We start from the raw sequence: 12,500 nt of genomic DNA, 5'->3' as shown, positions 1-12,500 counted from the left end.
TTTTGAATGCCAAAAGGAATTCCGTCGGCCGCAGAGAATCACGGGAAGTCTGATCTGTGTTTGTATTGTGGGTACAGCTGAGATGAAGCTGGACTGTTTGCCTTAATCGCATGTTCTGTCAGTGGGCCCCGGGAATCCGTCTCCACTTCGTCACCAAAACGTCTTTTTCATTAAGGATCGACGCCACTCCGGAATCATGTCATGTCATAACAATCGTGTTTTAATGCTTGTAAATAAGTCCTTTACTTTTTTTTTCGTTTTTGCTCATGGAAAGAGACATGAATTTTAACCTGGACCTTAAGGAAGAGAGACAGAAAGGGTCAATGACCCTGAGAGACCAAGAAAGCATGGCTTTCGGATGAGTGCTGATCTTTGCAGTGTTCTGCACCTATGGCTGTACTTCTGTAGGTGTTGCGGGTGGGGGTGGGGCTTGGGTGGGTGGGGGGCGGGGTTGAGGACGAGGACATAGTCCAGTGCCTGTTCATCATTTGCGGTTGCCATGGCAGTATTCTTTTCAGAACCGGCGCTCTGAGCAGTCACCAGTGCTGTGCTGTGCTGTGCTGTGCAGTGCTGTGCTGCTGCTGACTTGTGATGTGGGTACTGGCTGTGTGATCTGAAATGCAGTTTTGTTTTTATTTGTTTATTATTTGGTTTCATGTGTGCCTGCAACCAACACACTCCCAGTTACCATTTGCCCCTTGACTGTTCCACACACACACACACACACACACACACACACACACACACAGACACACACACACACACAGTCACATACACAACGACAAGCAAACACACGCTCACACGCACCTATATACACTCCGCCCCCTCCCTTTTTGCACCAGTGCACCTAAAGACTTGTTTGCGCTTTGACACACTTGAAACACTTTGATCACCAGGGGTGGGAACCTGGTGCCTCTCGACTCCAAAGTGGAGATTCTATTCAATCTGGCCGCTCTATGACCGTTCAGCTCTGGAGTATATCAAAATATCAGACAAAACATTAAGAAGCGTAAAAAATAAATCACGATCAGAATCTAGAAAAGTGATACTGATTTGTCACCCAAGTAAAGGTACATTTTCTAACGATAATGAATTGATTGAATTTGGTTATTCACAATTTTCCCACAAGATGTACTGTAACACTAAGGAGAGGCATTGCACCATGTGTGTGGGTCAACTCCCCCTTGTGATCACTGTTTCTGGCTTTCTCCACATGCTAGTATACACCGCTAATGTCTTTTGTGTTTTTAGTTCCGAGTGCCAGACAAGCATCTTAAAAGCTTGAGTGCCATTTCTGCTTCTCGGGGGAAGTCCACGCTATTGCTGCTGCTGCTACTGCTTTCTTTGAATTCAGACTTTAAGAACTCGTTTTTTCCCAAGTGCGTTCACTGCATAACCGCCTTTTTCATCACAATGCACACACACATTTACACACACACACACACACACACACGTAGATGTATATATTGATGTATATGGTATTATGCAGTATTTCCATGTCAAAGGTTCTATGGCTTTGCTCACTCTGCACCAGACCATGTGCCCACAGTTCTGTCTTGGTTTGCCCGATACGGGCAGTGCTGCCAGGCCTCGGCGTGCCAATCGTCCTCCTCGCTGCACACTGCGTTAACCCGTCTTTTCTTTGTTGTCCCAGAAATGCCATGGGGTCTGTCCGCTGTAGATCATCAACATGCAAACCTTTAAGAAAGTTGCAGCAATAAGGGTTTTGCGGGGGGAAGGTGCGGCGGAAAGGGTGGGAGGGTGGGGGGGGAGGGGTTAGAGTGGTGTATGTAATCTTATCACGCCTCTTGGGCAGCTCTGAATTGGTGTCAGATTGCTTTTAATGTAGCAAGCGAGAGAGAGAGAGCGCGAGAGAGAGAACGCCATGTTCTCTGTTCAGGAGGTTTGCACTGCTGAGGCAACACAACCACGTGAGGTGGACATGGAGCGGAGCAGCAGGCACCCTTGGGCCTAGTGGCCAGGCCATATAGCAGGGCCGTAGTAGCGGCCTGACTGCTGTGATCTGTCTGGTGGTGGGGTGGAGGGTTCGATCCTCCGATCCGGGGCCCTTCCAGATGCCTGAGGCATGACACCAAAGTCTGGGAAGCTGTGGGCCAGGCGCAGTGGGGGTTGGTTTGGACAGAGGGATTGGGGATTGGCTTTGGCGCTGGGGCAGGGTGAGCAGCACAGCCTTGTATGGGAATGTTGCAAAGTGTACTTGCTCTCGCTGTGCCAATGATGCGATCCAGCCAGGTTCCTCTCTCAGGCCTTGAGCACCACCAGCTCAGTCGGATGGCTCCAGCGGCCTCCTCAGCCCACCTCACTCAGAGAACGGACGGGTTGGGGGTGAGTGTGTCATGGGGAGGAGTGGGGTGGGGTGGGGTGAGGTTGGGTGTTAGACCTGCTGGGGCTTAAGGTTGGGTTTTCTCTTCTTTAACCACCAGGAAAGAAAAAATAAAAAATAAAACAAAAAGCAGAACATCACTTGTGTAAAAAAAATATGACAAGAAAATCAAAACAAAATTAAAAATCAAAAATAAAATCATGCAAGCCTGATTTTACCATTAAAGCATTATAAGTTTTTGAAGTGGTGACCTGTGGTTATTTCAATGGTATTGGTTTTCTAGATGGATTTGTCTTGTCTTTGTCACCTCCCACTCGGGTAGAAAAAAATACAAACTTGAAGCCTTAAAGCTTGACATTGTGAGCAAAGGAGCGCCCCCTAGTGTACCAACAAGGCATTGATTTGTATATCAAATTTAGGAGTATTTCATATTCATGTTTAGTTTCATATTTTGTAAATGTAGTAAGTTTGGACATTAAATGACCTCAACACCATCATTCTCGGCACTCACAGTTGCAGTAGATACCACACACAGGAAATAGGGCAGTGACATTGAAGCTGTAATTGACTTGCTTAATGGAGATCTCAATATTTCATGCAAACATACATATTTTATTTACTGATATTAGTGAATAAAAACAAGCCAACAACAAGCACCTGCTGAGCTGTTAGACTTAATGGAGAACAATAACTTTTTACAAGACATCTTTTTATGTCGTCGTAGGGATTTATACTGTAAACCCCGCAAGAGCGGTAGGCATTTAAACATGTTATTGGCTCTGTCGGGATGTTTATACTACAAACCCTCAGAACATCCCCTCCCAGATTCTTCACTGTATTAATAAGAGTGTAATTAAATACAACACAGCCTACTTCCTCTTAAATGAACTCGGAGGAAAGAGACGGCAAGCAAAGGGTTCGTAAATAACATTTATTTAGAGCAGATGGTCGTTGATGCAGTCACTGCAAGCAGCCCCACTGTTCCCATTGCCAGCCACAGTAGGGATCATACAAGTCAATGGCAGAACGTCAACACAATAAACGGCCCGCACACGGGAGCAGTGCAGAAAAAAATCTTTTTTTTTTGTCGTTGTTGTACATCTCTGCAAACAGGATAAATTGAAACAGCTTTATTTTTTTTTATTTTCACTAACCAAACAATATCTCTCACCACAACAAGTTTTTTGACCATTGTTTTCACGACTTTCAACGTTTCCATTCTTCTTTTTTTTCTCATTATGTTTCCATCCCTCAGAGGTTGTCTCCAAGGGAACGAACAAACAAACAAACAAACAAAAATAGACGATAAGAAATTGACTGAAACTGAGGAATGAATGAACAGACACATTTGTTTTTTTTTCTTAAAAAAGGGGGATGAGGGTCCACCGTGACAAACATCCATCTATATATATATACACAGGAAAATTGAAGACAGAAGAGCAGTGATGGTTGGATGAACAAGAGAAAATAAAGGCAAAGTCCATTTCATGTTTAGGGCTCAAACTGTAATGAGTAGAGAGAGGGCTTGCTTTTCCAGGCTCTCACGCCCTTCTCTCAAGAATAGACCTAGGGCTGGTCGACCCACGCGTGGGAAAAGCGGGCGACGAGCTGACCAGAAATGTCCGAAACAGTTCCTCGCCCTAGTATACACGCATGTATTTACATTATTAATGGACTCCTTATGAGACGACCATTGGAATGAGCACAAATGAAAACACAAAGCAAGGCACGTACATGTTCTCAAAACATAACATTGCATAATATACAACTTATCATGAAACTACGTGAACATTTGACCACAAATAAAACAAGAAAAAAAAAGGAAAAAAATATAAAAGTGTTTTCTTGTACAATTTATTCAGAACACAGGGAGAATCTGACAGTAAAATTCATTTAGTTCATTTCCCCCCAAATATCTGCGCTCTAAAAGCCTTCAGGTTGCTGCACATAATTATTAAATACTTTCTTTTTTAATTATTAATATATAATTTATGTTTACATAACTTAACATATCACAAACATTCTCTCAGCCTACAGTAGCTAACTAGAAAAAAAAAAAAAAGCATTTCTGGAACTATTGCAAGAATGCTGAGCCATGGCGCAGACCTCTGGAATTTTCCTACGTGGTGGGTTAGTTTTCACTTATTTATTTTTCATGATTTGGAAATGTTTGCCTTGTCTCTTGCCCTCTGGGGTCCTGTTCCTTATTCTAGTCACACACACTGATCGCCGTAGGAACATCTCTTGGATACTGTGGCAATTAAAATAATGAGCTCAGTGATTGTCATGGCAACATCAGAGATGGTTAGCAAAATAATGAGGCCGTTTGAGTGCTCTGCTGACGAGGAGATAATGACATTCAGAGACTAGGAATAAAAAGTGTTGAGGTGAAGGAGGGCAGGACAGAGAGACCGAGAAAGTGACAGATCTGTTGATTTTGTCACTCTCAGGTAACGAAAGGAAATGGTTTACAAGGTCACCTGAAAAAAAGAAGAGGGGGAAAAAAAGAGGCCGGGAGAAGAGAAGGGGGGGAGAAAAAAAAAAAGAGACCCAGAAACTCAAGAGTGCTTAGTCTGATGCTGCTCAGACATCAAGTGATCCATCACCCTGCTGTCCGTCTGCTCCCAGCGTGTTCCCGGCGCTCGCGCAGACACACCTGCGGCTTCGGCTCAAATTGAAAGCCGCTGCTACTGCAGCCTCGACTGATGGCCTCTCGTATAAATAGGAAATACAGATAGAGAGAAAGCGAGCGTGTGTGAGAGACAGACAGACAGGCAGAGAGAGAGAGAGAGATGGAGAGAGAGAGAGAAGCAGAGGAGTGGTTCGGGCCATAATGAGCAGGAGCAGCAGCGGCCGTCCAGACACTTCAGAGAGAGCTGCCGTGAAGGACTGACCGTCACAGCCGGCCACTCCAGCGGAAACCGCCGCTGCCTCCGCATGCCCTCCATGAGCCCGTCTAACGAGCTCCAGAGCCTCGGGATGGGGGGCCCAGAGAGAATGGCCACGGATGAGACATCACACTGCACCACGCCACTCTAGACTACACCACACCACACACCACCACACCACACCACAGCCAGCCAGCCAGGGGAATAAGGAGTTACACAACAACCACACACACACACACACACATGCTTACTGGCCCACGTGTCAGGAAACCAAAATGGTTAAAAGAGAGGCCCTCTGTCCACTCACATTCTCAGCCAACCGCCATCGATACCCCAAGTCAGCTAGCCACTTGCACTTGTCCCTCGAACCTTCCACCTCCACCGACCTGTTCAGAGAGGCCCCCTACCTCTCCGTTCGGGAAAGGAGGACATCTTTTTTTTTTCTTTGTGCTTTTCCATGAGAACCCCCGACCCCTAACACACAGCACTTCCGACACACACTTCCTGTCGAGCTCTCTCCGTGTCCCAGGAGGAAGATGGATGAGTCTTATCGCCCCGAGTCTGAGTCCAGGTGCATGCGCTCTGTTCATGCATCAGACACAGGTCAAAAAGGAACCACGTCATGTGTGATTTGCTCTATCTTGGACATGAGTGTGTGTGTGTGTGTGTGCGTGTGTGTGTGGTCTTGTTAGCAGCGCTAAGGTCACCTGTCACTTTAAGGCACACAGGACACTGGCCAGGACAGGGAAGTCGGGCAGAGCAGGAGGTGGAGAGGGTGGGGAGTGTGGAGGGGGGGGGGGTCACAGATTTTTTTGGGGGGGGGGGGGGGGGGGGGGTAGCTGAAGGACGGTTGCAGATAGGTGGATGAGAGGGAGGGGGGGGGGGGGGGGGGGCTGTGCTTCAGAACTCAATGGATTCATGGATCTGCACAGCGGGAAGAGAATGGTGACTGAGAACTGGACACGCAGTTCAAAATAGGGGCCCAAAGCAAGAACATGAAGCAGCCGGTACAGTACACTGCCACCGCAATGACTTCAGTCAACATAGCAGACAACACTCTTCAGCAAGGCAACACTAGTGCCTCAGTACATCAAGGGACTGATTCTTTTTTGTCCTGTTTGGTTATATATATATATATTTATATATATCTATGTATTTTCTTCTCTGTATCTGTCATGAAAGGTCCATATTTTTAAAACATGACAACACTTTGAACATTGAACATTAAATTAAAAACGTAAAAATGTTTTATATATATTTATATATTTATATATATATTACTGTACTAATGCATGACTCTCACTATGAGATTTTCTTTTAGATATAAACTTTCCTCATGCTTACAATGTGTACACATACCATATATTTGTTTTTATCATTTATCAATGTCATCATTTCATATTGTTTTGTATTGTTTTTGCTAGTTATCTCTCACAATAGCTTGAAATATTTAAGGGACTCTGAATTGTACAAAAAGAAAAGAACCCAAACCAAGTGGACAGACGGACAGTTCTTTTTTGTTTTTGTTTTTTTTTGTTTATGCCACTGTGGTGGTGAGGCTTCGCCGGTCCAGCTTCTTTTGATGTGACAAACTGTCTCTCGAGGAGCCGTGATCTAGCCCTGCGGTCCTGAGGTACTTCATCAGGGAGTTGTGCAGTCTGACAGGGAGGAGAGGAGAGAGGGGGTGGGGGGTGGTGGTGGTGGTGGAGTCTGTCCTGTGATTTTGGAAATCAAGGAGCACAGCGAAGGGGGAGGGAGAGTGTGGATGAGAGAGACTGGACGTGGGGGACCTATCATTTTTGGTCATAATAAATGGTGGACTGAAGGGTTTAGGTGCCGGGGGAAGAGGCTTTTGGAAGGGTAGGAGTTGGAGTTGGTTGGTCATTATGACTGGTTGAGTGCAGGGTTTGGGGGCCGGGGGAAAGAGGGGGTTGGGGGGGCGTAGGAGTCGGTTGGTCGTCGTTGTGCCCTTGTGCCCTCCTGGGGTCCTGAGGTGTTGCCGCGGCGACGCCCGTCTGTGCTCTGTCTACTCCAGCATGGCGTCCAGCTGGTCGGCCAGGTCGTCGAACATGCTGCCGATGTCGTCCAGGATGCTCCCTGTGCTCTTCTGCTCCACCACCGAGCTGCACACAGGACACAGGACACCATTAGGGGGCATGGAACAGGCGTTCCCTTATTACAGGTAACTCTTAGAAAGGTTAGGAGTGCATGGAACACACAGGACACAGGACACAGTTAGGCATGGAACACACAGGACACAGGACACCGTTAGGGGGCCATGGAACACACAGGACACAGGACACAGTTAGGCATGGAACACACAGGACACAGGACACCGTTAGGGGGGCATGGAACACACAGGACACAGGACACCGTTAGGGGGGCATGGAACACACAGGACACAGGACACCGTTAGGGGGGCATGGAACACACAGGACACAGGACACCGTTAGGGGGGCATGGAACACACAGGACACAGGACACCGTTAGGTTAGGGGGCATGGAACACACAGGACACAGGACACCGTTAGGGGCATGGAACAGGCGTTCTCTTATTACAGGTAACTCTTAGAAAGGTTAGGAGGGCATTGAAGAGCCATTCCCTTACTACAGGTAACTCTTAAGCAGCATTCACACCAAGAACGATAATGATAACTATAACCATAACGATAAAAGCGTCCACACTGGCCAACAATATGAAAATTCTCTCCTCGTGTTAATGAATGTGATGGCTAGAATATTATGGGTTCTGATTGGCTGCCAGCTTTTTATCGGTCTCAAACTTGCTCTGAAAGTGATCAACAACGATATCGCTCTTCATGTCGTTATCGTTATAGTTTATGTGTGAACGTTGTCATTCATATTAACGAGAGCGATATTTGTTTATAGTTATCGTTATAGTTATCGTTCTTGGTGTGAACGGCCCTTTAGAAAGGTTAGGGGGGCATGGAAGAGGCATTCCCTCACAGGTACGGACGGCAAAGGCACGTTCACATCAAGAACAATACCGTAATTTCTCGACTATTAGCCGCGGCTTATGCATTGATTTTGCTAAATTTCTTCAGCTATGAGGTTAATACAGGGGGGCAGTTATGGTGTTAATATGATTTTGTTTCCTTTAACTTGCATAAAACACTGTCCTGCGGCTTATACACAATGGCACGTTCACATCAAGAACAATAACAATAGTGGCAAAAACGTATTGCTCTAGCTAATATGAATGATGACGTCCAAACATAAACTATAATGATAAGAATACTAACAATGTTACAGTTATCTTTATAGCTATGGTGTGCCTTTTTTCACAGGTAACATTAACAAACCTACTGTGGCTGAAACTGAAATGAAACGGAGCCTAATCTACTGTGGCTGTGCTAGTTGGGGTCTGTGGCGGCGTGGTGCACGACTCACTCTTTGTCCTCCTTGATCTTCTCCTCCACGGCCTGCAGCGCTGCGGCCAGAGAGGCGCTGGTCTCCTCCAGCTTCTGGTGCACGGCCTCCGGCACCACCGCGGGTCCCAGCGCCCCGGGACTGCCCGCCGCTCCGGGGCTCGCCGCCGTAGCCCCCGGCCCGGGCGTGTTGGGCCCTCCTCCGCCGCCGCCGGTCGCCGCGTCCATGGACACTCCGCTGATGGAGGAGCGCGGAGGCTTGACGGGCGGAGGCGTGGGCAGGGCGCTGGGCGACGGGCCGGGCGTCTGGGGGGTCTGGGGCGTCTGAGGCGTCTGCGGGGTCTGCGGCGTCTGGGGCGTCTGGGGCGTCTGCGGGCTTTGGGCGGGGGGGCTGGAGGGTTTGGTGGGGGTCGGCGCGGGGAGGGCAGGGACCGGGGTGGGAGCGGTGGCCGAGATCTTGGGTGCCGACGCCACCACCGCCGGCTGCTTGGCCGGAGAGGGCAGGGGAGTGCCGGGGCCGGCGTTCATCGACGGGAGGACATTCTTCGGCTTCGGGGCGGTCGGCGGCGGGGCAGGTTTGGGCGAAACTGGAGGAGGTATTTTCTTTCCCTCGACTAGGCAAAGGTCAGGTGCAGAGATGGAGGGAATGGAAAAGAGGGACAGTGAGACAACAACACGGAGAGATGCACATGAGAGCAAGACAGTACAATATGACTAACATCATTAAAGTTACAGTCCCTAAAGTTCTGAATTCACACGTCAACAAAAACAAAAACAATTATTTATAATAATAATATACAGTAATTTTATGAGGATCTTAAATGACATTTCACAACGATCTTAAATGACATTTCATGATTCGCCAACAACAAAACCAACCAAGAAGCTAGCTGTGTGTGTGTGTGACGTTACCTGGACTGGCCGGTCCCCCAGGTCCAGGGAAGGGGGCTTTCTTGGAGGCGGGCACTATGGTCCCCTGCTTCTTCATATGCTGGGCGAGCATTGGCTTGGGGGACACCGGAGGCTTGACCTTGCGTGGGGTCTCGACACCCGGACCACCCAGGTCAGCGCTGCCTCTCCTCGGGGGAGTCCCGTCGGAACTCTCCAGTGGTCTTGGCTGCGGCTGTTGCTGTTGCGGTTCACCGGACTCGGACGGCGGTCGCCGTTTGATGGTGCCGGTGCCGTTCTGGTACACCATGGGCATCTGCCCGTTCTGCATGTCCTCGGCGTCCTTGTCCCTGCTCTTGGGCCGGCGCTTGACCGTGTTGGACTCGGTCAGGTGGAACTTGGCGCCGTTGGCGTGTTGCTGCTGCTGCTGCTGCTGCTGCTTGCTCCGCACGCGCCTCTTGAGGGTGGCGGTGGCGTCCACGCGCGACAGCTCCCCCGGTGGCAGGGAGTAGACGCTGTCGGGCATCTCCTCGCCGTCGCCCTCGCCTGTCCCCTGCCTCGGACGCTGCTTGATGGTCAGCGAGCCGTCCTCGGCGAAGGGCAGGTTCTCCGCGGAGCTGCCGCCGGAGCCCGGCTGGGCCTCGGGGCCTTGTCTGGCGGGGTCAGAGGTCGTTGCCACGGGTCCCGGTCCCGGTGCCAGTGCCAGGCTGGCCTCCCGCTGGCCCCTGGCCGCTGCCACCAGGTCAGTGACCGGTCCGCTGATGGTCCTGCGCCGGTTCACCACCTCACCGTCCAGACCAATCGCATCGTGCTGCTTGCCCACCTGCAAGGGCAAAAGATTTCACGCTAAAGTATAAAGTATAAAATAACACCAGTAATGTGTAAAATATAGACTTCAGTGACGTCTAACACCTCATCAGTCAGGAAGAACGTCTAAATTGATGGTGTCAGGACATGACAGCCTTCAGCCCATGTGGTGTAGTCTAGTTAGCTGTAGTGAATATACTGGGATGCTCTTTAAGTGGGTATACTGCGTAGTCCTGCATATCACACAGCCTTCACCTCTTTACAAGGCATGCAAATGGGCTAGTATTTATATATTATAAAGTATAATAGTCATTTATATATCTGCCTGTATAGCTGTCGCTCTACATCAGGTGATCCTTGCTAAGATGACATAGAACAGGTAATGGCCATTGTTTTGCACATCTGTATTGGATGAATATTTTATATTGCTGTATTGGACATATTGATATGTATTCTTCTTGTGTGGATATGTCTGGCAACTTCTATCAAAGAATCTTATGATTTACAGCTGCCTTAAAGCACTGTTTGGTACTGTTAGTCTGTTTCTGAATGAAAGCGCTGCATTAGAAACTCTTTATTTGATGCATTTCCCCAGCCTGTAGGCACACTCACCTGCAGGTAGTGTGGCGGTGCTTTCTGCATGGCCCGGCCCTTGCCTCCTCCGCCGATGGACGACATCTCCAGCATGGCGGCGATGCTCCGGACGCTGCCGGCGCTGCCCGTGTCCACGGCGACGGCTCCCAGGTCGCTAGCGCGCCGCTGCGGGTGGTAGTTGACCTCCAGGAGCGGGCCGCTGCTGCCACCGCTGCCGCTGCCGCCGCTGGGCTCGGCGGGCACCTCGGTCAGGTTGCTGCTGGAGCTGGAGATGGCCGAGCTGGAGCGCTTGGGCGGCGGCGGCGGGGGGCCCTTCTTCTTGGGCCGCAGGGCGAACGACTGGCTGCGGTTGACGTTCTTGTCGGCCTGCCCGCGCATGGAGTTGCTGCGGCCCACGCGGTTCTGCACCGTGGCGTACTTCCCCCCCCCTCCGCCGCCGCCGCCGTTGCCCCCGCCGACCGGCACGCCCAGCTCGTCCCGCTCCTGCTCGCTGTCGGACGCGGCGTAGCGGTTGAGGCTGTGCGCGCGCTTCTTGGGCAGGCCCTGCTCGTCCTGCTCGTCGGGCTCGCCGTCGCCATCCGGCGGCAGGCAGAGGAGCGGCACGGACACGTTCGGCGCCGACTGCTGAGGGGTCGGCTGGAGGACCTCCGGGGGCTCGGGCGCCGTGGTGACGGCCAGCGCGGGGGGAACGGCCCCCGGGTGGGGCGGCGGAGGCCCCGAATGCGCCGCGGGCGGAGGGTGACCGCTGCCCCTGTGCGTGGTGGGCGACTGGGGGTGCGAGCGCGGCGACATGGGCCGGTCGCCCTGCGAGAGGAGGTGCGGACCGGGCTTGGACTTGGCCGGCGAGCCGGCGGCCTGCTGGGCCGAGCCCTTGGTCTTGGTGGGCGTCTGCGGCGGGGTGTAAGGGGGCCCGGCGCCCTGCGGGTACGAGCGCGGCTGCTTGGCCTGCGCGGAGGACGACGACGACGACGACGACGACACGCTCCCCCTCTGTCCGGCCGGCTGGCTGCTCTGCCGCATGGTGCGCGCCTCTTTCCTGGGCGGCCCCGGGTGCGGGTGCGGGTGCGGGTGCGAGGGCTCCTCGCCGTCCCGGCTCTTGCCCAGGCTGTTCTCCTGGACGCTGCGGGCGCGCTGGGTCGTTGGGCCGCTGTTGGGCCGGGCGTCGGGCGGCAGCGGCTTGGGCTCGCGGTCGGCGGGGGGTCGGCTGAGGGCCGCCTGCAGCTCCCCGCTCAGCTCGCTGTCCTGGAAGGTGCTCATCTTGGGCGACATGCACTCCCCGCCTTCGTAGGGCGGGCTCTCGATCGACATCACTTCCTGCGCGGGAGGGTGCTTCTTGCGCGGGGAGCCGCGGCCCTCCGTGGCCTTCTGCAACTCGGCCAGTTTCTTCACGGCCAGCATCAGCTTCTTCTGATGGCCTGCGATTGGTTGTGTGTGTGTGTGTGTGTGTGTGAGAGAGAGTTTGTGTACATGTCAAAATAAAGGGTAATCCATGAGAAACTCAGAAGCAAAAAAGAAAACATCATAAACCCAGAAACATTGCTCCAATCCCTTACAGTACATTTCAAAACAAAGCAATTACAGAAGCGATGG

The 12,500-nt window shown here is 51.2% G+C and overlaps 2 protein-coding genes across 4 annotated transcripts in view; one reads left to right on the top strand and one right to left on the bottom strand.

Annotated features, from left to right (window-relative positions):
• traf7 (TNF receptor-associated factor 7) overlaps positions 1 to 411 on the top strand; it is a 17,194-nt gene extending 16,783 nt beyond the window's left edge. For all 3 annotated transcript variants that reach the window (XM_062531337.1, XM_062531336.1, XM_062531338.1), the window contains exon 21: positions 1 to 411. This exon is cut by the window's left edge and continues 281 nt beyond it. The gene's annotated coding sequence lies outside the window, so the exon portion shown is untranslated.
• Positions 412 to 7,155: 6,744 nt separating this feature from the next.
• The window catches only part of caskin1 (CASK interacting protein 1), a gene marked incomplete in the record, with an annotated part of 112,375 nt that continues 107,030 nt past the window's right edge, over positions 7,156 to 12,500 (bottom strand). The window contains 4 exon segments of the mRNA XM_062533339.1: positions 7,156 to 7,355; positions 8,644 to 9,235; positions 9,534 to 10,332; positions 10,929 to 12,325. Of these exon segments, the coding sequence (XP_062389323.1) occupies positions 7,259 to 7,355; positions 8,644 to 9,235; positions 9,534 to 10,332; positions 10,929 to 12,325 (2,885 nt within the window).

Source organism: Sardina pilchardus, chromosome 3 (genome assembly GCF_963854185.1).
Source record: "Sardina pilchardus chromosome 3, fSarPil1.1, whole genome shotgun sequence".
Lineage (NCBI taxonomy): Eukaryota > Metazoa > Chordata > Actinopteri > Clupeiformes > Clupeidae > Sardina > Sardina pilchardus.
The sequence above is the reverse complement of the archived record's forward strand: the minus strand, read 5'-3'. Positions and strand labels throughout refer to the sequence as shown.